Source organism: Neofelis nebulosa, chromosome 2 (assembly GCF_028018385.1).
Source record: "Neofelis nebulosa isolate mNeoNeb1 chromosome 2, mNeoNeb1.pri, whole genome shotgun sequence".
Lineage (NCBI taxonomy): Eukaryota > Metazoa > Chordata > Mammalia > Carnivora > Felidae > Neofelis > Neofelis nebulosa.
In genome coordinates, this window is record NC_080783.1 from 136,310,722 (window position 1) to 136,337,101 (window position 26,380).

Genomic DNA, 26,380 nt, shown 5'->3' on the forward strand with positions numbered 1-26,380 from the left:
CTTTTAAGTTTTGCTTCCTTTGTGATAACCTTCATAAAACCATGGTATAGCCTCCATGCTACCTTGCATTTTCAGAAATCCTTGCTTTAATTTTTTATTCCTCCAGATTTTTTCCACTTAATGCTACATCTAGTATAACTCTTTATCTGATGGTTGACTCTCATATCCTTCCAATAGTAATAAACAGCATAGTCCTTGACACGGTATGAACAATTCAAAAAAGTAACTGTTAAATTCATAAATGAGTACCTTGAGCCTCTGGCCAAAACGCTCAGTATTAAAGAACTACTATTTCACAGGGAGAGAAGATTCAGCTTTGCCACAGACAGAGAAAAATTCAGATAAATGAAACATCCAGAAAGGAGAGAGATATACAGGTTAAACACAGAATTCCTGTCCCTCAAAAGTTCCCAGTTAAGTACAAGAAAAGCAAACAACTGAAATCCAATTTTAAAGCTCTATGACCAAGACATGCCCTTAACTCAATCTGAAAGAATCAGGAAGAAGATCCCTGAGAATTCAGAAGTATCTAGAAAGATTAGCAGAACTTAGCCAGTAAAGAGTTTTCCCAGAGCAAAGAAACACAACAGGGGCTTGAAGAAATAGTGATATCAAAGAACCCAGCATGTTTGGATAACTGGGCTGTTTGATTTGGCTGAAGCAGAGGATATGACAGAAGTAAGCAGCAAGCAGTTTGTGACGGGCCCTGAACGCCACTCTGAGGAATTTAGATTTTTTTATGTTTTAAGACTTATTTATTTTCAGAGAAAGAGAGAGAGAAAGAGAGCATGAGCAGGGGAGGGACAAAGAGAGAGGGAGGGAAAGTACCAAGTAGGCCACACAATCAGTGTGGAGCCCAACACAGGGCTTGATCTACAACCATGAGATCATGACCTGAGCCAAAATCAAGAATTGGTCGCTTAACTTGACTGAGCCACCCAGGTGCCCCAGGAGTTTAGATTTGATCTCAAAGTTTATCCCAACATTACAAAGTCTTTGGGGATGAAAAACATGAAGTGGAAATGGAAACCGAGGAGTTGGAGGACCGAAGAGGCCACACTGAAAAAAATTCCAGTTCCAAAATGTTACCAAAGGAAAACTCTGAGGCTGCTGCCAACCTAAAGATGGAAAAATCACAAAGTGACACCTTTCACTTGCTTGGTTTAAAAGACTCAATCTGTCCCATCACTGGGAAGACTTGATGTGAACCTGAATATTAAAGATGAATCAGGTGTCAAAGCTGATTTGTGTGTTGCTAAGAGATGCTCTACGCAAGTGCTCCTTATGAAAAAGCAGCACGCCATGCAAATTCCTCTCTTATTGACAATAGAAACCACGCTGGCTTTTATTGTGGTGTCTATTACTCCTTAAAAGCCTCATCTCAAACAGAAGACGTACAACGTGTATTTTTAGGTAGCATTTAAAAATCACATCCTATGAAGCTAACACACCGGCTCAAAGCAAATCTAACGTAGTGGATTTTCTAAGACAGCACGAGCCTCTGCCAAAAGAACATGTGCTTTGAAATAACAGGAAGAGATCTGTCTTGACTTAAACAGAGCCTTTTGAGAGAGGTAGCCAGTGTTGCGGGTCAAGTGTTTTTGGCCAAGTCATGGCCCTGGGTCAGTTAGGCCTGGGACATAAGAAATAATTAACCAGGCTTCATTACAAGCGAAGTCATGGCCTTCACAAGTCTTCTTAAATATCTGCTTTTAGGGGCATCTGGGTGGTTCAGACGGTTGGGTGTCCGACTCTTGATCTCGGCTCAGGTCATGATTCTAGGGTCATGGGACCGAGACCCACATTGGGCTCCATACTGAGCATGGAGTCTGCTTAGGATTTTCTCTCTCTCTCTCTCTCTCTCTCTCTCCCTCTCCCACTCTCTCTCCCTCCCTCTACCCCTCTCCCTCGCTCATGCATGTGCACAGTCCCTCAAATAAAAAATAATTTTTTTTATCTGCTTTTAAAACTCCTCAAAAGAAAGGCAAGGTAGTTGTATCATTACGGGTGTTTCTGTTTGTAACTGACCTCTTCTCCCTCACACCCTTGAGTCCAAATGAAGCCTATCTCTCCACCATCTTGACTCTGTCTTCATCACTTCTTCCATCCTGGACACATATCTGTCCAGTACCCTAACCTCAGTGTCCATCCAAGGCCACCAAATTTGGCCACTCTTTAAAGAAACCCAGCCCATTTTCTAGTCTGACTTAGGCCTGCTCTAGCTGTGACTGGAGCACCAGTCTGCCCTGCATGCCTCCTGTACTCCACTGCCCCAGGGCTATTACGGAAACAGAGGTAGTTCCCTGTTTAAAGAACTGGACTGATGAAATGGTCTAACTTGACATCAAAGGCAGACAGACCAGAAAGCAGTACCCACGATTCAGGAGGTGGAAAGGAGACAGGTGTTCAAGTTCACCTCATAGTTTGGTACATAGGGAAGACTTACTGGGAAGATGTTAAGAAAGAGAATTTGAGGGTAGATGGGAAAGCTCTTGATTCTGAATCCCACAAGGACATGTAACTGGAAGAGAAAAAATTAGAGAATTCCCAAAGCTAATTCTATTTAGGCATAGACCCCCACAGTCGGAAGCTGGTTCAATGGTATCACGACAAAATACAAACTTTACAACTAAACTGGATGCATTATCGCTTACAGTACATTCTTTATCCACCTCTAACCCTTTTCACACAAGAAATAAAACAAAAAGCATTCAATCTCCTGGCTTTAGTAATTGACAAGAGTATTTCAAGGTACATTTCTGATGTCATCATTGTCCACAATTCTTACATATACCTTATCCTCGATACTGGAACCCACATTAGGATTTCATCTTTGCTTAGCTAATAGATTCAATACAATTGGTAGTCAACCAAGGAATAAGATGGTGCAATAGTAAATACTGAAGAGCAGTTCAGAAGTTTAGAAATGGGTGTTGCTGCAAAAACGTGATTGTCAAATAGTGCAAACTCGAACCTATGCAATGTGCTTGTTATTCTTATAAATAAACCATGACATTGTCTCTGGCTATTTTAAATTCCAGTTTACAGTAGTCTAGGTTTTAATTTCTGTATTTTAGAAAGATAAATTCTTAAATCTTTAAAATACATTATTAAAAAACTTAATATATATTTCCTGAACTATTTCATGTATCTAAAAAAAAATTACAAAAAAGAAACAGGAGGAATCAATTATAATTAAAAACTCCAGGCATTACTGTTAGATCTCTCAAGAATTTTTCCATTTTCTTGAACAAGTTTTCTTCATCTTGTTTTTGGTAATTTCCGAAAAGAAAAGGCAATGGTTTAACTGCTAATTTCTGATGTTGCTCATCCCAACTATGAAACTTACCAAATGCTACAAGCACCCAATTGAATGTGGCAAGTTGATATTTACAGGGTAAGAATGACCCATGGACCCTTGTTATACAATGTGGTTGGGGACCAGCAACATCACACATCACCTGGGAGCTGGTTAGAAATGCAGAATCTCAGGTCGCACACTGACCTAGTGAACCAGAAACTGCATTTAATAAGATCCCCAAATGATTCTTTTGCGAATTATTATTTAAGAAGTATGACAGACAACTGAAGGCTTACAACTAAATTAGAATGTTGACAAATATCCAACTGAATGGAAGTTGATGACAATATCTATGATAATAAAGCAAAAAGGAGGAGTTCTTGATTTATGGATTTAGGAATAAAAGAGAGTCCAACCACAAAATTGTTGCTCCCTTAAGATAACTTTATTCAAAACAGTAGCTCTACTTCACAAAGACAAAACAATCTGCAGGGTCCAGATTTAGGCTTTATGTGAGTTCTCTCTGTGTCAGGAGGAAATTTAAAATTAAAAGAACTTCCATGTTCATGGTTTGGGAGAATTAATACTGTTAAAATGTTGATACTGTCCAAAGTGATCTACAGAGTCAATGCAATCCCCATCAAGATCCCAATGCCACCTTTCACAGAAATAAAAAAACAATCCTAAAATTTGTATAGAACCCACACAAGACCCCAAACAGCCAAATCAATCTTGAGAAAGAAGAACAAATCTGGAAGCATCACACTTCCTAATTTCAAACTATATTACAAAACTAAAATAATCAAAACAGTATGGTAAGGACATTAATGCAGACATAGATTGGTGAAACAAAATAGTAAGCCCAGAAACAAACCCACACATGTATGGTAAATTAATTTATGACAAAGGAGTCAAAGATACACAATGGGGAAAGGACAGTTTCTTCAATAAATGGGTATTGGGAACCCTGGGGAGCCATATGCAAAAGAATGAAACCAGGCCACTATATTACACCATACATAAAGGTCAACTCAAAATGAATTAAAGAATTGTACATAAGACCTGAAACCATAAAACTCATAGAAAAAATCATAGGCAATAAGCTCCTTGACATCAGCCTTGGCAATGAATTTTTGCCTCTGAAATCAAAAGCAAAGGCAACAAAAACAAAAATAAACAAGTAGGACTACATCAAACTAAAAAGCTTCTGCATACCAAAGGAAACCCTCAACAAAATGAGAAAAGGCAACCTACCAAAAGGGAGGAAATATTTGCAAATGTATGTCTGAAAAGGGGTTACTATCATAATATATGAAGAACTCATACAACCCAATAGCAAAAAAAATCAGATTTAAAAATGGGCAGAGGATGTGAATAGACATTTTCCCAAAGACATACAGACAGCCAACAGGTGTAGGAAAAGGTGCTCAACATTACTAATCATCATGGAAATGCAAATCAAAACCACAATGAGATATCACTTCACACCTGTCAGACCTGTCAGAATGATTATTATCAAAAAAACAAAAACAAAAAACAAAAAACAAGGGGGCACCTGGGTGGCTCAGTCAGTTAAGTGTCTGACTCTTGATTTTGGCTCAGGTCATGATCTCACAGTTTGTGAGATCAAGCCCCACATCAGACTCTGTGCTGACAGCATGGAGCCTGCTTGGGATATTCTCTCTCTCTCTCTCTCTCTCCTTCTCTGCCCCTACCCCCACTCACACTCTCTTTCTCTCTCTCCAAATAAATAACTAAACTTTAAAAAAAAACAAGAAATAACAAGCGTTGGAAAGACTGTGGAGAAAAGAAAACTCTTGTGCACTGTTGGTGGGAATGTAAATTGGTGCAGCTATTACAGAAAACAGTATCGAAGATCCTCAAAGAATAAAAAAAAATTTTTTTTTAATCTTTATTTTTGAGAGAGAGAGAAAGACAGAGTGTGAGGTGGGAGGGGCAAAGAGAGAGAGGGAGACACAGAATCTGAGGCAGGCACCAGGCTCTGACCTGTCAGCACAGAGCCCGATGCGGGGCCTGAACTCACAAACTATGAGATCATGACCTGAGCCAAAGTCAGATGCTTAACTGACTGAGCCACCCAGGCACCCCTCCTCAAAGAATTTTAAATAGGATTACAAATGATCCAACAATTCCATGTCTCCATGGAATGAAAACACTATTTTGAAAAGATATATATTCTCTCATGTTCATTGCAACATCATCTATAATAGCAAAGTCATTTTAGAAACCAAAGTGTCCATTAATGAATAAATGAATGAATGAATGAATGAATGAATAAAGAAAATGTGAATACACACACACACATTCTGATAAATATCACAATATTAGCCGTAAAAAGGAAATCTTGCCATTTGCAACATGAATGAAACTTGAGGGTATTGTGCTAAGTGAAGTCAGAAAATAAAGACAAACACTGTGTGACCTCACTTACATGTGAAATCTAAAGGAAAAAAAGGAAAGAATTCATAGATACAGAGAATAGATGGTGGTTGCCAGAATGGGGGACAGAGGTGAAATGGGTGAAGGGGGTTGAGAGGCACAAACTTCCAATTATAAAATAAATGAGTTCTGGGGATGTAACGTGCAGCATCATGACTATAGTTAAATAACACCATACTGTATAACTGAAGGTTGTTAAGAGAATGAATCTTGAAAGCTCTCATCACAAGAAAAAGAAATTTGTAACTAGTTGTGGTGATGGACGTTCTAGATTTATTGTGGTGATTATTCCACAATATATACAAATATCAAATATTATGTTGTACACCTGAAACGAATATAATGTTATGTCAATTACATCTCAATAAAAATTTTTAAATTAAAAATAAATGCATAAGTAAAAAACAACATTATTATATCAGGCCCATAGAAAAGAATCTTCCTAGGCTAAAGCCCCTGTGGAAACCCAATACCAGCCCCTGAAGGCTTCCTTTCTAATGAATGAAAGTTTTAATGGATCATGATCCAGAGATCAGCACAGTGCCACAAACTGAGCATTCCATACATAGAATCACACAAATCATAAAAGCAGCCTGATCCCACCTCTGGATTTCCACAGGCTGTCCCTGTGAAGGATGAGTTTAGACTTGGTTCAATAATAAAAGAGACGTGTTTGTGCATCGTTTTAAAAACTTTGAGGATGGTTGGTAGAACACAGATTTGGGGTTCACAGTGGAATTTTCAGCTTAAGAACAACAGTTTCGAGTAGAAGAAAAAAACATTTGATCGTTGTTTTGCAAACGATTTTATTTATATCCTAAGAAAAAACTGAACTATAAGATTTCAGACCATAACGAGGAAGAGGTCTTGATCTGTCAATACGGAAGTTCATCAACTCACGAGGATGCTAATAAACATCCCTTTTACTGCTGGGGAGATAGAGGAAGTTTTCTTCAAGATGCAGAAATCAAACACCTGGCCATATTTTGGTCTTTGAGGACTAGCAGGGTGTGCTTCCCTAAAGTCACAGATTTAGAATTTATCTTACCTAAAAGGCACTGAGTGGCACTTTCACTTCTAAAAGAGTATAACCCCTCTAACTTGTACAGTCATTTTTGACAGATGAAAACCTGTCAGAAAACTTTTTAATCCTCTTACTTTTTTCTTAATGAATGTGTGACTTATTCATGTTTTTGCGTCATCGTTGGTGTCACTCTCTTCATCTCTCATCATTAGTCAGGCTTCAAAGCCTGAGACTGACTTCCTTGAAACGTCCCTGGTACCCATCCATCTCTAACCCCTCACTCTAACTTCTAGCCCCTTCAACAAGACCCATTCCTCTTACTTTTTTTAATTTTTTAATGTGTTTTTTATTTATTTTTGAGAAATACAGAGACAGAGCATGAGCTAGAGGTGGGCGGGGGGGGGGGTGGTGGTGGGTGGTGGGCAGAGAGAGAGGGAGTCACAGAATACGAAGCAGGATCCAGGCTCTGGGCTTTCAGCACAGAGCCCAATGTGGGGCTCCAACTCATGAACCATGAGATCATGACCTGAGCGGAAGTCAGGCGCTTAACCAGCTGAGCCACCCAGGTGCCCCAAGACCCATCCCCTTTAGATGGCAATAGTCCTTTTTCAATCTCCCTCCACCCTATTCATCTTACACATGGCTGCATCCCAGTGTTCTTTAAATAACATGTGGATCTCAGGACTCTCCTACTTTAAATAGCCCAAAGTAGCACTGTGATGAATGAGAGAAGTTCAGAATGCCCATGTTCACAGAGGATCTGTGTATCCTACTGTACATAGTTACTGACTATCTACACCAGTATACACTATCTACACACATCCATGAGCTTCCTATCTATACAAAGCTGCTCTAACACATTGACAAACACCTAGTGGTTCAGAAGAATACTTATTTACTTTCAAACACTTCTGGAAGTCAGAAGGCCAACATCGGTTTCACTGAGCTAAAGTCAAGGTATTGGCAGGCTTGATTCTTTCTGGAGGCTCTAAAGGGAGAATCTGTTTTCCTTGTTTTTTTCAGCAGCTAGTGGCTGCCCATATTCCTTGGCTTATGGCCCCTTCCTCCAGCTTCAAAGTACATCAGTTCAATCATTGATTGAATTCAATTCAACCTTTGATTGATTCAATCATATTCAATCAATTCAATAGAAGCTGTTGGTGTGATTTGTCATGCATTTCTGCCCAGAGCTGCACGAATGCAGTCATGGAGGCGTACTTGGCTTGTACTCCATATCTGGACTCAGGATCAGAACTGGCCCTTCTGTTCCTGACTCCAAGAGGAATTAACGTGCCTCAGCCTCTTCCTTGAGCCAGACCAGGCTGGCCCCTTGGAATGGATCAGGGTGGGAAGAGGAATGTGCAGATGCCCAGGCTCCTAAGATTGTGAGACACAGTTAATTTTTTTTTTTGAAATGTATTGTCAAATCGGTTTCCATACAACACCCAGTGCTCATCCCAAAAGATGCCCTCTTCAATACCCATCACCCATCCTCCCTTCCCTCCCACCCCCCATCAACCCTCATTTGTTCTCAGTTTTTAGGAGTCTCTTATGCTTTGGCTCTCTCCCACTCTAACCTCTTTTTTTTTCCTTCCCCTCCCCCATGGGTTTCTGTTAAGTTTCTCAGGATCCACATAAGAGTGAAAACATATGGTAGCTGTCTTTCTCTATATGACTTATTTCACTTAGCATAACACTCTCCAGTTCTATCCACATTGCTACAAAGGGCTATATTTCATTCTTTCTCATTGCCACGTAGTACTCCATTGTGTATATAAACCACAATTTCTTTATCCATTCATCAGTTGATGGACATTTAGGCTCTTTCCATAATTTGGCTATTGTTGAGAGTGCTGCTATAAACATTGGGGTACAAGTGCCCCTATGCATCAGTACTCCTGTATCCCATGGGTAAATTCCTAGCAGTGCTACTGCTGGGTCATAGGGTAGGCCTATTTTTAATTTTTTGAGGAACCTCCACACTGTTTTCCAGAGTGGCTGCACCAGTTTGCATTCCCACCAACAGTACAAGAGGGTTCCTGTTTCTCCACATCCTCTCCAGCATCTATAGTCTCCTGATTTGTTCATTTTGGCCACTCTGACTGCAGATTTGTTCATTTTGGCCACTCTGACTGGCGTGAGGTGGTATCTGAGTGTGGTTTTGATTTGTATTTCCCTGATGAGGAGCGACATTGAGCATCTTTTCATGTGCCTGTTGGCCATACGGATGTGTGTCACAGTTAAGACAGCTCACTCAGGACTGCACATAAGCAAACTTAATGACTGACCATAGATCACACTCAGGTAGTATATGTATTGCCCTGGTGGGAATAGCTAGCTGGAAGTCTCACCTGAGGGGAGGACACTCTGCCCAGGACCCTCAAACAGGACTCCAGCCAGCTCTTCACCAGAGCCCAGGGGGCTTCCCCAGTCAGGAGGGTGGATGTTGTAAGTACTCAGTTTGAGCTTTCTTTGTTTTTCTCTATACCTCTCTCCTTCTCTCCCCCACCCCTCTGTCTCTCAAAATAAATAAATAAACTTTATTTTTAAAAATCAATGCAATCCACCACATTAACAGGCTAATGAAGAAAATGGCATGATCGTACCAATCAATGCAGAAAAAGGATTTGACAAAATTCAATACCTATTCATGATAAAAACTTTTGGGAAAATGGAGGGGAATCTCCTCCACTTGATAAAGTACATCTATAGCAACCCTCTAATTAACATTACATATAATGATGAATGCCTAGATGCTTCCCCCTAACCCCAAGATTGGGAACAAGTAAAGAATGTCTGCTCTAACCACTCTTATTCATCATAGTGCTAGAAGTTCAAACTATACCAAGGGAAGAGAAGAAAATAAAAGACATGCAGATTGGAAAGGAAATAAAACTGTCCCTATCTGCAGACAACATGATTGTCTTTGCAGAAGTGCCCAGGAACTCACATGTGTGCATACACACACACACACACACACACACACACACACACACCCCTAAATTTCAGGATACAAAATAAACATAGATAGAAAATCAACTGTATTTCTACATACTAGCAATGAACACCCAAATTTAAAATATAATACTATTTATAATCACTCAAAAGAAAGTGAAATACTTAGGTATAAATCTAACAAAATAGGACTTGTATGTAGACATTGTATGTAAATCTACATACAAGTTGACATTGTATGTAAATCTAACAAAATAGGACATTATGTAGAAAGCTACACAATGCTAATGAAAGAAATCAAAAGAGATCTAAATAAATGAAGAGACATATTGTGTTTATGGACTGGAAAACTCTATAGTACTAAAGAGGTCAATCCTCCCCAAATCAAGATAGAGATTTAATCCATGCCTATCCCAATCGCAGCATGACTTTTCTGTAGATATGGATGACATTATCCTAAAATTTACACAAAAAAGAAGAGGATCTGGCCTTCTGAAGACATTTTGTTAAAGAAGTAGAAAGTAAGAGGAACCACTCTTCTAATGTTAAGGCTTACGATATAGGTACAGTATCAAAAGAGTGTGGTATTAGAAGGACAGATATATACACCCATGGAACACACAGAATAAAGAACAAAGAAGTAGATCTATACCTATGCCCTTCATAACAAAGACGTCAAAGCAATTCAAGGGAGAAAGGATAACCTTTTCAACAAACAGTCCTGGAGCAACTGGACATCCACAGGCAAAAAAAAAAAAAAAACAAAAAAAATGAACCTTGACCTAAGTCTCACACGTCCCACAAAAATTAACTCAAAATGAATCACCAACTTAAATGAAAACACATTACTACAAACCTTTTAAAAAAATCTGAAAAATCATGGGGATCCAGAGCTAAGCAGAGAGATCTTAGGTTTGATACTAAAAGCCTCATCTAAAAAAATGAAAAAAAATGATAAATGGGACTTTATCAAAATTTAAAATTTTTCCTCTGTGAAAGATCCTATTTAGAGAATGAAAGACAAGCTATAGACTGAGAGAACATATTTTCAAAATATCTATCAGATAAAAAACTAGGAGCGAGAATGTAAAAAGAACTCTAAAAACTCAATAATGAGAAAACAAACAATTCAACAAAGAATGGACAAAAGATTTGAATAGACACTTCGCCAAAAAGATACATGGATGGCAAATAAGTACATGAGAAGTTGCTCATTGTTACTTACTAGGGAAATGCAGATTAACCATAATGATATATCATTATACACCTATCTGAACGACTAAAATAAAAAACAGCAACATTACCAAATGCTGGAAAATATAAAGAAAAACTCAATCATTCATGCATTGTTGGTGAGAATGTAAAATTAAACAGCCACTCTAGAAAACAGTTTGACAGTTTCTTATAAAACTAAACATGTACCACACAACTCAGCAACTGTAGTCTTGGGCACTTATCCCAGAGAAATGAAAACTTATGCTCACATGACAATCTAGATACAAACATTTATACCATCTTTATTCATAATAGCCAAAAACTGTAAACAACACAGCCATTCTTCATGGTTAACAAACAGCAGTACATTCAAACCCTGGAATACTACTGAGCCGTAAGAAGGAACACGTTACTGATATGTGCAGCAGCCTGGATGAACCTCTGGAGAATTACACTGAATGGAAAAGGCCCAGCCTAAAAGGCTGCATACTCTATGATTCCATATACATAATATTCTCAAAATGATATAACATATACATGGAGAACACATCAGCAGCTGTCAGAAGTTCAAGAGGATAAGGGCAGGAAAAAAATGAGTGTGGCTATAAAAAGGCAATGTGAGGAACGTAGCGATAGGTCTGTCTCTTAATTGCATAAATGTTAAATCCTGATCGCAGTATTATACTGTAATTTTGCAAGATATTAGCATGCAGGGAAATTGGGTAAATACATAGGAGCCCTATTATTTCTTACAACTGCATGTTAATCTCAGAATAAAAATTCTAATTAACAGTGTGTGTATACACAACACACACACACACACACACACATATATAACGGAGCTTAGGAGAAGGGTTGAGGTTATGTTCAGAATGGTTAGAGAAAGGCATGTAAAATGTGAAATCTACTTTCCAGAAAGTATTGTTAAAAACAGGGGAGGAAATGAACATAGGTATATAGTCACTACAGAACCTCAGGCTTCCTGTGACCCGGCACCTGCCCACCAGTGGGCCACAGCACCACCCTGCAGTGCAATGGAGAGTACCTGGGTACCTCACACTCCTCTTCCAGACACCTAAGCAAGTGGTCCCACTGGGGAGCCTTGCTCATCCCCTTGACCACCATACCCCCAGGAATTGCTTAATAGAAAGTCACCTGATGGCCCTTACCTCAGGGCTTCTACTGATGACCCACCACCTGGCTCTAAAAGACTTTCAGAACCAAACCCATCATGGCACACACCCTGGCTTAACCCATCACACAACAAGACTAACCCTTCCAGGTCATCCAACATCAACTAGACCCTCATCTCCAAACGACTCATCTCCTAATTCCCTATCCTACCCCTCAAATCCAATTAATACCATCTTATAATATTCTTTTTAGAAAATAGAGATGGAAATGCCTCACAATTCATCTTATGAAGTCAGCATAACCTTGATACCAAAACTTAAAAGTATTACAAGAAAAGAAAATCACCCATCATTACCTTTCGTAAATACAGGCACAAAAATCCTTAAGAAAACATTAGCATATCAAATCCAGCCATATGAAAACATAAAAGCACATCATGACCATCATAGCTTCACATTTGAAAATCAATGTGATTCACATTAGCAGAATAAAGGAGAAAAAATTATATGATTATCTCGATAGGTGTAGGAAAAAACTGAGAAAATTCAATACCCATTATTAATAGAGACTCTCAATAAACTGGAAGGAAATGGAAGGAAATTTCCTCATTCAGATAAAAGTCCTCTGTGAAAGCCCCACAGCTACCACCATATGTAATGGCGAAAGACTGAATGCTTTCCCTCTAATATTAAGAGCAAGACAAGAATGTTCATCTTCACCACCTCTAACACTGTACTGGAAATCTTAGCAATAAGGAAAACTACCAGAACTAGCAAGTGAAATTAGTAAGGTAACAAGATATATGCCTGATTTTCAAAAACCAATTACAGCAAAATTTTAAGTTCTGTTCATTAAAAGACACACAGCACATATATTTGACAAAAGACTTATATCTAAAATGTACATACATATATCAAATCATTGTTATACACCTGAAACTAATGTAATGTTGTATGTCAGTTACACCTCAACTTTAAAAAAAAATCTCACTGAAAAGCAGTGCCTTGTGTAAAGATGCAACATACAACTTTTAACTGCTGTTCCTAATATTAAATAATTTGTAGAAAAACAACATATTTTCCATCAACTCTGTATATAGCACTGTGAAAAATAATGGTTTTGTAGTAAGTTCAGAAAATGTTTTTAAAATAAAATAATACCTTGGAAATTCTGCAAGAAAAGGGGGGATGGTGGGAAAAATGAAATATATTTCATGTTAAAAAAATAAAATAACATAAAATATATTTTAAAAACTACTACAATCAACAAAAAGACAAAAAATTTAATAGGCAAAGACTTGGCCAAACATCTCACAAAAGATACGTATGTATATGGAAAGATGTTCAACATCATTTAAGTCATCAGGAAAATACAGATTCATAGACTATTTCACACCAACCAGAATGGCTCCACTCTTGACCCAAAAACAAGTTTACAAAACAAAATGTTGGCAAAGATGTGGAACAATTAGAACTCCTACTCATTCAAGTAGTATATAAAATGATTTAACCACCTTGGAAAATTGTTCTTTATAAAGTTAAACTATATCTAACCCTATGATCCAGAACTTCATTCCTAGGTATTAAATTTTTTTTTAATGTTTATTCATTTCTGAGAGAGAGAGAGACAAAGTGCGACTGGGGGAGGTGCAAAGAGAGAGGGAGACACAGAATCCGAAGCAGGCTCCAGGCTCCGAGCTGTCAGCACAGAGCCCAACACGGGGCTCAAACCCACAGACCACGAGAGCATGACCCAAGCTGAAGTTGGATGCTCAACCTACTAACCCACCCAGATCCCCCTCCTAGGTATTTAAATAAAGGAAATTTAGACATATATCCACAAAAAGACTGGCAGAAGAATATTCACAGCAGTTTCATTCATAATAACCCAAAACTAAACATCACCCAAATATCCATCAACAGTTGTATGGGTCAATATGTCATGATACATTTACGTAATGGAATACTAAGTAATAAAAAGAAACAAACTACTGATATACTTAACATGAATGTATCTCAAAAACAATATTCTGCAAAGAAAAAAAACCCAAGAACAAGCAAAACAAAGCTATGGTGCTAGAAGTTAGAAAGTGATTAAAAGGGAACCCCTGTGTGCAATGAGTGGGAATATAAATTGGTGCACTTACTGTGGAAAACAGTATGGAGGTTCCTCAAAAAATTAAAATAGAACTACCACACAATCCAGCATTTGCACGTCTGTGCATTCATATGTAGAGAATAAAAACACTAACTCAAAAAATTATCTGCACTTCATTATAGCATTACTTACAATAGCCAAACATAGAAACAACCTAAGCATTTGTGGTAGATGAACAGATAAAGGAAATGTGTCATATATATATATATATATACATATATATATATATATTTCATTTTACATATATATATGTATATACACATGTATATATATATATATATATACACACACGTGTATGTATACACACATATATGTGTGTGTGTGTGTATATATATATATATATATATGTAAAATGAGATATCATTCAGCCATAAAAATAAAGGAAATCTTGCTATTTGCGACAATATGGATGGACCTTGAGGGCATTATGCTAAGTGAAATAAGTCAGACAGAGAAAACAAATCCCATATGATCTTACTTATATGTGGAATCCACAAAACAAAAACAAAAACAAAATGAAACTAAGCTCATAGATACAGAGAACAGATGGTGGTTCCCAGAAGTGGGGGGTGGTTGCTAGAAGGGGGTCAAAAGGAACAAACTTCCAGTTACAAGATAAGTAAGTCCAGAGGATGTAATATGCAGCATGATGACTATTTAATAATACTGTATTTGTATATTTGAAAGTTCTTAGAGAACAGATCTTAAAAATTCTCACCACAAGAAAAAAATTCTGCAACTATGTATAATGACAGTTTAAAACTAGATTTAAAATGTGGTGATCATTTTGCAATGTGTAGAAATCCCAAATCATCATGTTGTACTCTCTGAAACTAGTATGTTAAATGTCAGTTATACCTCAATTTTTAAAAAAGAAAGAAAGAGATTGCTTTTGGAGTGTGACGGGGGAAACAAACTGAACAGGAACATAAGAGAACTTCCTAGGGTGTTGAAAATGTTCTGTATCTTGTCTTGTGTTGTGGTTACACAAGTATACATAATTAAAACTCACAGAACTAAGATCTTTACACTTTATTGTATGTGTATTATACCTCGATTTAAAAACCTATGTGAAGATGTAGTATATATATAGATATATATATACACACAATGGAATACTACTTGGCAATCAAAAAGACTGAAATCTTTCTATTTGCAACAACGTGGATGGAATATGCTATGTAAAATAAGTCAGAAGAACACAGATATCATATGATTTCACTCATGTGGAATTTGAGAAACACAGCAGATAAGCATAGGGGAAAGGAAAGAAAAATAAGATAAAAACAAAGAGAGAGTCAAACCATAAGAGACTCTTAAATACAGAGAACAAATTGAAGGTTGCTGTAGGGGAGGTGGGTGGAGGGATGAGTTAAATGTGTGATGGGTACTAAAGAGGGCACTTTTCAGGATGAGCCCTGGGTGTCATATGTAAGAGATGAATCACTGAGTTCCACTCCTGAAGCCAAGACTACACTGTATGTTAACTAACTTGAATTTAAATTTTTTTAAAAAAAACTTAAAAATAAATAAATAAATAAATAAATAAATAAGTGAATATATACTCTAAAATAAAAAATCAATTGTATTTCTAAGTACCAGCTTTAAACAATCAGAAAATAAAACCTAAAAAATAATACCTTTTCTAATGCATTCAATAACTTCAAATATGTAGGAATAAATGCACAAAAGACACACAATACCTCTTCACAGAAAACTAGCAATATTTTTAAAATTGAGAGAAGTTAAAGAAGACCTAGATAACAGAAGGTAAAAGCAATCTCAAATACGATCAAAGATGGAGGGTTTACACTCCCAGGTACCAAGATTAATTTTAAAACTGCAGCAAATAGGGGCACCTGGGTGGCTCAGTCGGTTAAGCATCTGACTCTTGGTTTTGGCTCAGGTCATGATCTCATGGTTCATGGGTTTGAGCCCTGCATTGGGCTCTGTGCTGTCAACTCAGAGCCTGGAGCCTGCTTCAGATTCTGTGTCTCCCCTCTCTCTCTGCCCCTCACCCACTCATATTCTCTCTCTCTCTTTCTCAAAAACAAATAAACATTAAAAGAATTAAAAATAAAATAATAAAATAAAATAAAATAATAAAATAAAATAAATAAAACTGCAGCAATTATAACATGGAGGTACTCGTGTCAAGACAGACAAATTAACACAGACTGGAGTACAGAGTCCAGAAACAAACTCACATGTGTACACACACTTGGTTTATAATAAAGGTGACACTTTAGAAATGTGACAAGGGTAGTCTTTTTGATAAATTCTCCTGGGTCAACTAGGTATCCATTCAGGAAGAAAAAAAGGCCCTGGGTTCCTATCTCACAATATATTCTTAAAAAAATTTTTTAATGTCTATTTTATTTTTGATAGAGGGAGAGCACAAGCAGAGGAGGGGCAGAGAGAGAGGGAGACACAATCTGAAGCACACTCCAGGCTCTGAGCTGTCAGCACAGAGCCTAACGCAGGGCTCGAACCCATGAACCGTGATCATGACCTGAGCTGAAGTCTGATGCTTAACTGACTGAGCCACCCATGCGCCCCTCATAATATATACATGTTTTTTAAAGTAATTCTTGCTCAATTATCAATCTAAGTATGGTGGGGGAAATTAGTAGATCTTGTGGAATAAAACATAAAAGAATATGGTATGTTTTGGGTTGACAAAAATGTCTTCAGTAGAATATAAAAAGCATTACCTACAAAGGAAAAGATTAATGAAACTGGACTGCTTCAAAATTAAGAAATTTATTCAAAAGACAATATGGGAACAATGAAAAAGCAACCTCAAAAGTAGAAGAATATATCTGCATTCCACAGAATGAACAGTGTGCATGTAACCAGAATACTGAGACTCCTGCAAATCAACAAGAAAAAGACAGTCTGATAGAAAGATAGGTAAGAGATAAGAAAATATATTTCATAAAAGAGAATACACTAATGGCCAATAAATACATGAAAAGTTCAACCACATTAGTTATCAGAGAACAGCAAATTAAAACTACAAAGCAAACTGTCACTGCAAGCAGAATATAATGACTTCAGTTAAAAGACTGACAATATCAGGGCTCCTGGGTGGCTCAGTCAGTTAAGTGTCCAACTCTTGGTTTCAGGTCAGGTCGTGATCTCATAGTTTTGTGGGTTCTAGCACCGCACTGGGCTCTGTGCTGGTGGTACGGAGCCTGCTAGGGATTCTCTCTCTCCCTCTCTCTGCCCCTCCCCCACTCGTGCTGTCTCTGTCTCTCTCAAAAATAAATAAACTTTAAAAAAATTTACAAAACAAACTGACAATATCAAGTACGTATGTGAAGAAAGTGGAATCCCACTCACTGTTGATGGGAATATAACCTGGCATATTTACTCTAGAAAAGTCTTTAGAGATACCTGCTATATAACTGAATGTTCCACTCATAGGTATACATCCAAAGATATGTAATAGCCCCAATTTTTTTTCTGTTGTTGATTTTATTTATTTATTTATTTATTTATTTATTTATTTGGATGTTTTAACTTTTTTTTTATATTAAACACAATTTTTTGTCAAATTGGTTTCCATACAACACCTAATGCTCATCTCAACAGGTGCCCTCCTCAATGCCCATCACCCACCTTCCCCTCTCCCCCAACCTCCATCAACCCTCAGTTTGTTCTCAGTATTTAAGATTCCCTTATGGTTTGCCTCCCTCTCTCTCTGTAACCTTTTTTTCCCCCTTCCCCTCCCCCGTGGTTTTCTGTTAAGTTTCTCAGGATCCATATATGAGTGAAAACATATGGTATCTGTCTTTCTCTGTAATAGCCCCAAATTGGACACAACTTAAATATCCATCAAAAGAAGAGCTAATATGTTACACATTCAAGCAATGAAATTTTATCCGGCAATGAAAATGAATACACTCTTATTAAACATAACAATAAAATAATGCTGATTGAAAGAAGCCAGACACACATACTATCTGATTCCATTTGTATAAGGTTAAAATCAGGCAAAACTCATCTATGATGTTAGAAGTAAGGGTAATGGTCACACAGGCAGAACTGGGTGGTGAATGGAAGGGGCACAAGGGAGGCTTTTGGGTGCTGGTAAATGTTCTATAGCCCAATCTGGAAAGTGGTTTCATGGGTATGCCCACTTTGTGAAAATTTACTGAGCCAACCTCTCAAACCACCCACTCCCAACTCATTATATTCTACCCACACTAGCCTTCTTTCTGGGCTTCAGAAACGGTGTGCTTGTTGCCATACTAGGACCTTCGCGTGCCCACTGCCAAGGACACACATCAGGCTGACAGCACCGGCTCCTTCTCACCCTCAGGGTTCTGGCTCTCCTTCAAGAAGCCTTCCTTGACCACCAATCCAAAGGGCTTTCCCGCCCCCTGCAATCACCCCCTCCCCTACCACTCATCTCCACTGTCACATCACCGTCAGAAATCATCTCATATAGGGGCACCTGGGTGGCTCAGTCAGTTAAGCACCCAAATCTTGATTCTGGCTCAGGTCATGACCTCATGGTTTGTGAGTTCAAGCCACACACTGGGTCTCTGTGCTGACAGGACAGAGCCTGCCTGGGATTCTGTCTCCCTCTCTCTGCCTCTCCCCTGCTTGCTTTCTCAAAATAAATAAACTTAAAAAAAAAAAAAAAGAAAAGAAAGAAAGAAACCATCTCCTATATGCACTTACACATTTGTTTATTGTCCTCTCCTTCCCCTAGAGATATTACACCCAGGGAGTACTCCTGTCTGTCATGTTCAATGCTGCAACCCCAGGCCCAAGAGCACTGCCCGACAGAGAGCTCACACCTAACAAATATCTGTTGGATGAGTGTCACAAATGTACTAAGCAATGTCTTCCACTCTGCGGTACATCAAGACCCAGGCTTGGAAAGGAAAAACATGAGAGGAGAAGAAGAGAACAAAAGAAGTGTACACAGTCAAGTAAAGCACAATGCTACGTCCGGGGCCACTCAGAACTATAAAGAAGATCGGACGCCTACCTTGATGGAGGTGATCTAGTAAAGCCTGGGAAAGCCCGGGAGTGATGTGGGCATTTTCCCAAGCTAGCACTATCAGAAATATTGCAAAATATGGAAGGTCTAGTGCTTTAAAGAAAGAATCTGCCTTCAGGAAGGTTCTGGCCTAAGCTTTAATGACTTATTTTAAGACTGATTTTGGGGCGCCTGGGTGGCTCAGTCGGTTGAGCGTCCGACTTCAGCTCAGGTCATGATCTCACGGACTGTGAGTTCGAGCCCCGCGTCGGGCTCTGGGCTGACAGGTCAGAGCCTGGAGCCTGCTTCCGGTTCTGTGTCTCCCTCTCTCTCTGCCCCTCCCCCGTTCATGCTCTGTCTCTCTCTGCCTCAAAAATAAATAAACAAAAAAAAATTTTTTTTAAAAAGACTGATTTTAACTGAATGACTTTAATTAATGACTGATTTTAGTGCTTCAGTTATACAAGGAAATCATTCCTGCACCTCGATTCTTACAGAAAAAATACTTAGAAAACTATAATACGGACTCACACCTAAGGAATTATCCTGAGTTTTCTAGCTTAAGTATCTGTAAGTGAAAAAAAAAAATACTTTTCTTTGATCTAGAGTGTCTGTGCCTCATAACCTCATTTCTTCTGTTATTATTTTGAGATGTGGCACAGAGAGGAGGCATAGCAGGGAGGTAGGAGGGAGGAGTGTGCAGGCATGCGGTGGGAGGATTGTGGTATCTGACATCTCAGGAAAATTAGGTGCAGTTCTCAGCTACATCTCTTCACCTTGTGAGCTGCACCCGGCAGCAAGGTGACCATTTGGTAGGTACCCAGTAAATGAACATTCTTCCAAACAAGGATTTTAAAAGATTGATTGAATGTCTTTAAAGAACCAGGCTTATGGGTGTCTTGGTTTCTGTCTCCTAATGCTAAGGCCATGTACATATTTAACTTCAGCAAGCAATTATTACAACAAGCATCTGGTAGATACACAGCACCAAACTCTATGCTACAGACACACATAATGCAAAACAGAGGAGACTACTGAGAATCTGGTAAAGAATACACTTCTAAAATAACAGAATTACTTTAGTTGTATCTCATAGGCCAACCCTAGGGAACCTCTGTCTTCTTAAACATCCTATTCTTGGCTATCTTTTTTTTTCTTGTGATTTCTTTCTACTTCTGTATCATCCTTTGAAGCAAAGGTAGAAATTCACAATTCCAACACTATTTTCTTATTCCCTGTGGGACTGGCAACTAAAGTAACTCCTCAGTAGGATTCCTCAAATCCTTTTAACCATTTCAGATGCTTATGGCTTACTTAGAGCATCTTTCTGGGAAATCCATGACCATTCATTTCTCACCAACTTAAAACAATTTAAATGGAAAAAAATTTTAATTATATAGAAAAGAATGTTATTCAAAGCACAGCCATCGCAGCATAAAAAGAAAAAAAAATAAAATTTCTGTATGAGATATAACTGATAACATTTTAGAGCTGGACCTAAATCAGCTAGTGTTAATTTCATCTCCTCATTTTATTAAGATAAATCTGTGATAATTCCAAAAATTTTAAGGGGAAACCAGAAAGGGTTGTTTTCTTATGAGTTCAATCTCTCCACCTTATAGGCTAGGGTTTGACAAATAGTTAATGAGTATGTGATTGAATGAATGAATGAATGAATGAATGACTTTATAAGCATTCTTGCAAATAACAGTAGTAAAGCTATTTAGCAGCATGGCCAGGACTAACAACCAGTTCTATTTTTTCTTCCTTGGTAACTTCTCAGTTGCAGCTACTTTATTCATTTAGTTAGTTGTCAGGAAAGCAGCAATGTCACCGAAATCACTGACTGACCTTAGTTGTGTTTTTTTTTCATTCTGCTTTTAGACATGCAAACAAAAGAAAAGAATGAAAAGTGTCAAGTGGGATGACATAAGAAAATTGCACTGTAGCCAGATCACACATAAAAAATGACAGAAAAAAGGTAGGCAGAGATGGCTCTGTGATTTTCCTCTCTCACCTGATCTAAGAGATAAAAAAGGTACAAAGTTAGAATGCATTAGCTGTCAAACCAACAATATTCCATTAGAGGCACAGACTTCTCTCACAACACAGCCATTTTATAACCATGGACTTGACATAGTCCACAACCAGGAGAACAAGAGGTAGAAATGATCAGAAAAAGGATGGGATACAGGAAGGAGGACCATATACTTACTCTTCCAGGAAGTGCTGCTGCGGTCCTATAATAGAGCCTGGCCGACATATTCTGATCCAAGCAATTATTTCCGCGTGTGTAAACCTGTAGTGTTTCATGACATAACAGGCTATCAACGTCCCTGTTCTCCCAAGACCAGCTGCAAGAAAAGGAAACAGACCAAGAAATACAAAATAGTATAGCATATGAACCCACAAAAACACTGAAATCAAACCGTGCCCAAAACTGCAATGGTTTCCAGTATACTAGTGTTTTAAAGCCAGACGATAATGTAATGCTTTGTATGTGATGTGGGATTAAAAGATGATTCTAACTCCGGCAATCAAAAAGAATGAAATCTTGCCATTTGCAACTACATGGATGGAACTGGAGGGTATTATGCTAAGTGAAATTAGTCAGAGAAAGACAAAAATCATATGACTTCACTCATATGAGGACTTTAAGAGACAAAACAGATGAACATAAGGGAAGGGAAACAAAAATAATATAAAAACAGGGAGGGGGACAAAACAGAAGAGACTCATAAATATGGAGAACAAACAGAGGGTTATGGAGGGGATGTGGGAGGGGGGGATGGGCTAAATGGGTAAGGGGCGCTAAGGAATCTACTCCTGAAATCATTGTTGCACTATATGCTAACTAATTTGGATGTAAATTTAAAAAAGTAAAAAATAAAATTAAAAAAATAAAAATATAAATAAATTTTTAAAAAGATGATTCTAACTCAAGAAGTCTTCTAAAAATAGATCATATAATTAAAGGAAGCATATATAAGAAAATAGAAAAATCAGAGCAGGGGTCTTGAAAAACTATCAAGTTCAACCCCCGAGGGCCTTTGGGAATGACTGTCATTGTGAATATTGTTAGGCCAATGCTTGGTTCGATGATAAGCACTTGCAAAATATCATCTGTCAGGTGTCTCCACCCTCCCCATCCTTGGCCCCAACCCAGGCTGAGGTGAATCTACAGTTAACAGTTTGTGTGACCCCCTGAGTTACCAGTGTAACTGATTATATTATCACACCCAATTTCTTAACCTATTTAAATGGTTAAGTTGGTTTTTAAATTTATTTTTTTAATTTTTGAGAGAGAGAGAGAGAGCAAGCGGTGGAGAAGCAGAGAGTGGAAGACTGAGTATCTGAAGTGGGCTCCACGCTGCCAGCACAAAGACCGACGTGGGGCTCAAACTCACTAACTGTGAGATCATGACGTGAGCCGAAGTCAGACACTTAACCTACTGAGCCACCCAGGCACCCAGGTTTTTTTTATAACTTAATTTAGAATAAGGAATCATAGAAACAAGTTGGAAGACACCATAGATGTCATCAAGCCCCATCAACTACCTAACCCACAAATGGTTAGGTCAACACTACCTCTATCAGATGATCATCCTAACCTCCATTTCACTCCATCAGAGACCAGGATTTCATGATTTCCTCAGCCAGTAGGTATTGATGGAGCATCTACTATTTCCAGGTAGGAGCTAGGGACACAGTGACAAATAAAAGAGACACGGACCCTGCCCTTGGGAGAGCACACAGTCCACTGAGAAAGAACAAAGAAGCAAAAAGAAGTGCTCGAATTTCATTTCCCCAGGCTCCTGCATTTTCTAACAACTTTTGTGTTGGCTTATTTTCTTTATGTTGAATCCAATCTCTGTTACATAAGATTAAGTAACACAGGTAGAAATGAATTTCCATGAAATACTGGTTATTATCGTGAACTCTGATTTCTTCAGAGTGTTTCTAACCATTGCTGTATTTTTTCCTCTCTCCAAAGAAATAAAGGTGATAGGACTTTATTTACATTTTAGCCAATCTTTTTAAAAAAATACACATTGACTCCCTCCTTTTGCAAAAATATTCAAAAACTTTATCAAGCTAGAGACAGGTTCTCAAAAACAGTAGTGGTTATTCATATACCAGAACAAATGTGGCCCAAAGATATCAACCAATTCACTCATATTAGTATAACAAATGAGTATGGAATTTAGGACTAAAATCCACACACACCCCCACCATGGCCCTGATTCTCATCCCAGAATTCTTTCCACTCAGCTCACATTCTGTCACTCGTTTTACAGGTACTGACTGAGACCAAATGTGTGTGAGGCACCGTGAAAGATCTGGAAACAGAAATACGAAGACAAGTAGAATGCTTGCCCCTCACAAACTATATAGGGCTGAACAAATAATGCTTACTTACAAGCATTTTCTAAATCTTTCTACATCTGGTTTCTCAGAGTTAGATTCAGTACTGTAAATTTTTATTTAAGTATCACCCATGAGCAAGGCAGTATGCAGTTATTTTTCCACAACTTAAAATCTGTATCATATGCATTTTTTCCTATAGAAAAATAAAGTGGCTCTGTCTTTGTTTTTAAACATTAAATTCAGCCAGTCAAGTGTTTATTCAAGATGCCCCGGACAGGGTTTTCGGCTCACAAGATACAGGTATAAGCAAGTATAGGATATAATTTTTTACCACGGTGAGTATCAGAGTGGCCATAGAATAGTAAGCGAGAAACAATACCAAAGAAATGAAGTTTGACCTGGAACTGGACTCTCAGAGGAAAGGAGAAGGGACCGCGTGAGCCACTGGCGTCTTCAAAGAATGTGTCATTGCCAACAAGGACTTTAGCAGACACTAAAGAATAGGAAGGTCACAGAATATTTTCAGCAAAGGGTGCGGTGTACGAAAGCCTGGCTGGTCTGGAGAATTGTAAGCGTGTGTCGAGTGCAGAATGAGGTTGGATGGATGAGAAAGGCCAGAATAAAGAGCATCCCTGAGTCAAGAGGAGGGTTCCAGGCTTAGGTGAGAAGGTTCCAAAGACATGAAGGACTGCCGAGCTACTGTTAGGAGACCCCAAAGCCAGGTCCATGGTGCTCTGGGCACTGATTAAGTCACAGCACCTGCATATATGCGTTATTACTCCTCAGATATGTGGAGATGATGCTTTGATGAATGAAATTCAACTTGTTTAAAAAGAATTACAGAATTCGTGATATCAACAGCTAATCAACATCAACTGCTATCATGCAAAAATCTGTATTTTTTCCTTTAACTAATGGAAAGGGCAAAATAAAGCTGCCATGTATTTGGGGGGGCAAGAAAGTGACATGATAAAAGCAGATGGATCTGGTGGCAGCACACGGGCCATGCTGGAAGGGCCAGAGAGCAGCTGGGGGGATGGGGCAGGAGACTGAGGGGAGTTGATGGGGGCACAGATAGGGCAGCGTGGACGTGGATGGAAGGTGGTGGAAAAAGGAAGAACTGAATGAGAAAGACATTTGGACTAGGTCACAGGGAAAGTCAAAGATGACTGATATTTCTGGCCTGGAAAACTGGTACAAGGTCAATTTCATCCATGAAAAGTCTGTCAGCACAGAGCCTGCTTTGGATCCTCTGTCCCCCTCCCCTTCCTTCCCCTCTCCCACTTGCACTCTCCCCAAAATAAATGTTAAAAAAAGAAAAGGAAATGGGAAAGTTGAAGGCTTTGTTTCTATTTTTTTTTTTACATTTATTTATTTTTGGAAAGCAGAGAAGTGAGCAGGGGGAGGATCAGAGAGAGAGGGAGACACAGAATCCGAAGCAGGCTCCAGGCTCTGAGCTGTCAGCACAGAGCCCGATGGGGGCTCAAATTCATGAATGCAAGATCATGACCGGAGCCGAAGTAGGGCTTAACCAACTGAGCCACCCAGGCACTCCAGACGGCTTTTTTTTTTTAAATGTTTAAGAATCTTTTCCCCAGAAGGAAGGGTCCTTTTGTCAGGTTTCCCTAGTCAAAAAGTAGAGAATATTTTCTCTAATCTCTCCAGTACTTCGAAATACGCTATGTCTCAGCAGATCTAAGACACCATCAAGTCGTCTAAGGGTGTAATATGCACCCTTATTTAAGTTCAACTAAGTAAGAAACAATTACTATAACATGCTACCAGTGTTCAGATCCATCCTAGTTCCATAAATGTGAAAGTGCGAAAAAGCTGTCTTAAATCAGTGTTTCTTTCATTAGTGTCTCCTCCAGGAGCCTCTTTAAGACATTTTTTCCTGATTGTCCCCCATGATGAAATTTTACTGCCACAGTATACTGCGTATCTCTTTATGTATTGTGTGTACATCTGTGCTTCATACAGAAAAAGAATGATAGGGGTATAGCTCAGTGGTAGAGCATTGACTGCAGAAAAAGAATGTCCCCCCCCCACAAAACAATTCTCCCCCTTGGGGGCAATAATGCCAGGTTGAAAATACACAGCAAAACTGCAAATAAGGGTTGCCTGGCTGGCTCAGTCGATGGAGCATGCAACACTTGAACTCACGGTTGTGAGTTTGAGCCCCACCTTGGGGGTAGAGATTACTTAAAAATGCAAATGAAATTATAATCAAGCTCATGATTATAGATGCTTGACATTCCCTTCCCTTCAAGCCTTCCTTTTTAAATATTATATTTACACTGTTCTGTTAGATGAAGGGTGTGTGTGTCTGTGTGTGTGTGTGTAGCCTGTTTTCATCTGAAGTACCTTTTGCCCCAGACCAAACGTCAATATGCTTTAGAAAAGAGCAAAGTTTAATTATGGTCTCAGTGGGGCTCTCCCTTTAATGTTGGCGTTAAGAATAATTCGCCTTTCTGTTTCTGTCCAGAGCAGATACTCGCTGCCTCTGCAGAGTTGTTAACTCTCGACATCCAATGAGACTATAGGTGATCGTGGGGAAACACAGTGCAGCGGCCTGGCATAGGAACCTTGGCGGGAAGCTCGGTAGGAAGCTGCATAGGACCCAGGGCGCAATGACCTTCCAGAGCCCCTCCTTGGAGTCACTGATGCCGGTGTCCATCTGGAGAGGAGGTGGCCTTTCCGGAGGCAATGCTACCTCTGACCGCTCCCCTCCCGTGCAAGGGTCTCATTCTCTCAGTCAGGCTCCTAGTCA

At 38.8% G+C, this 26,380-nt stretch overlaps 1 protein-coding gene across 10 annotated transcripts in view; it reads right to left on the reverse strand.

Annotated features, from left to right (window-relative positions):
* CDC14A (cell division cycle 14A) overlaps positions 1-26,380 on the reverse strand; it is a 187,151-nt gene that overhangs the window by 47,486 nt on the left and 113,285 nt on the right. For all 10 annotated transcript variants that reach the window (XR_009257914.1, XR_009257913.1, XM_058716415.1 and 7 more), the window contains one exon: positions 21,458-21,596. Coding sequence is in view for 8 of the 10 variants with exons in the window: in XM_058716415.1 (XP_058572398.1) it covers positions 21,458-21,596 (139 nt within the window). In the remaining 2 variants the exon portion in view is untranslated. The remainder of the gene's footprint in view (positions 1-21,457; positions 21,597-26,380) is intronic.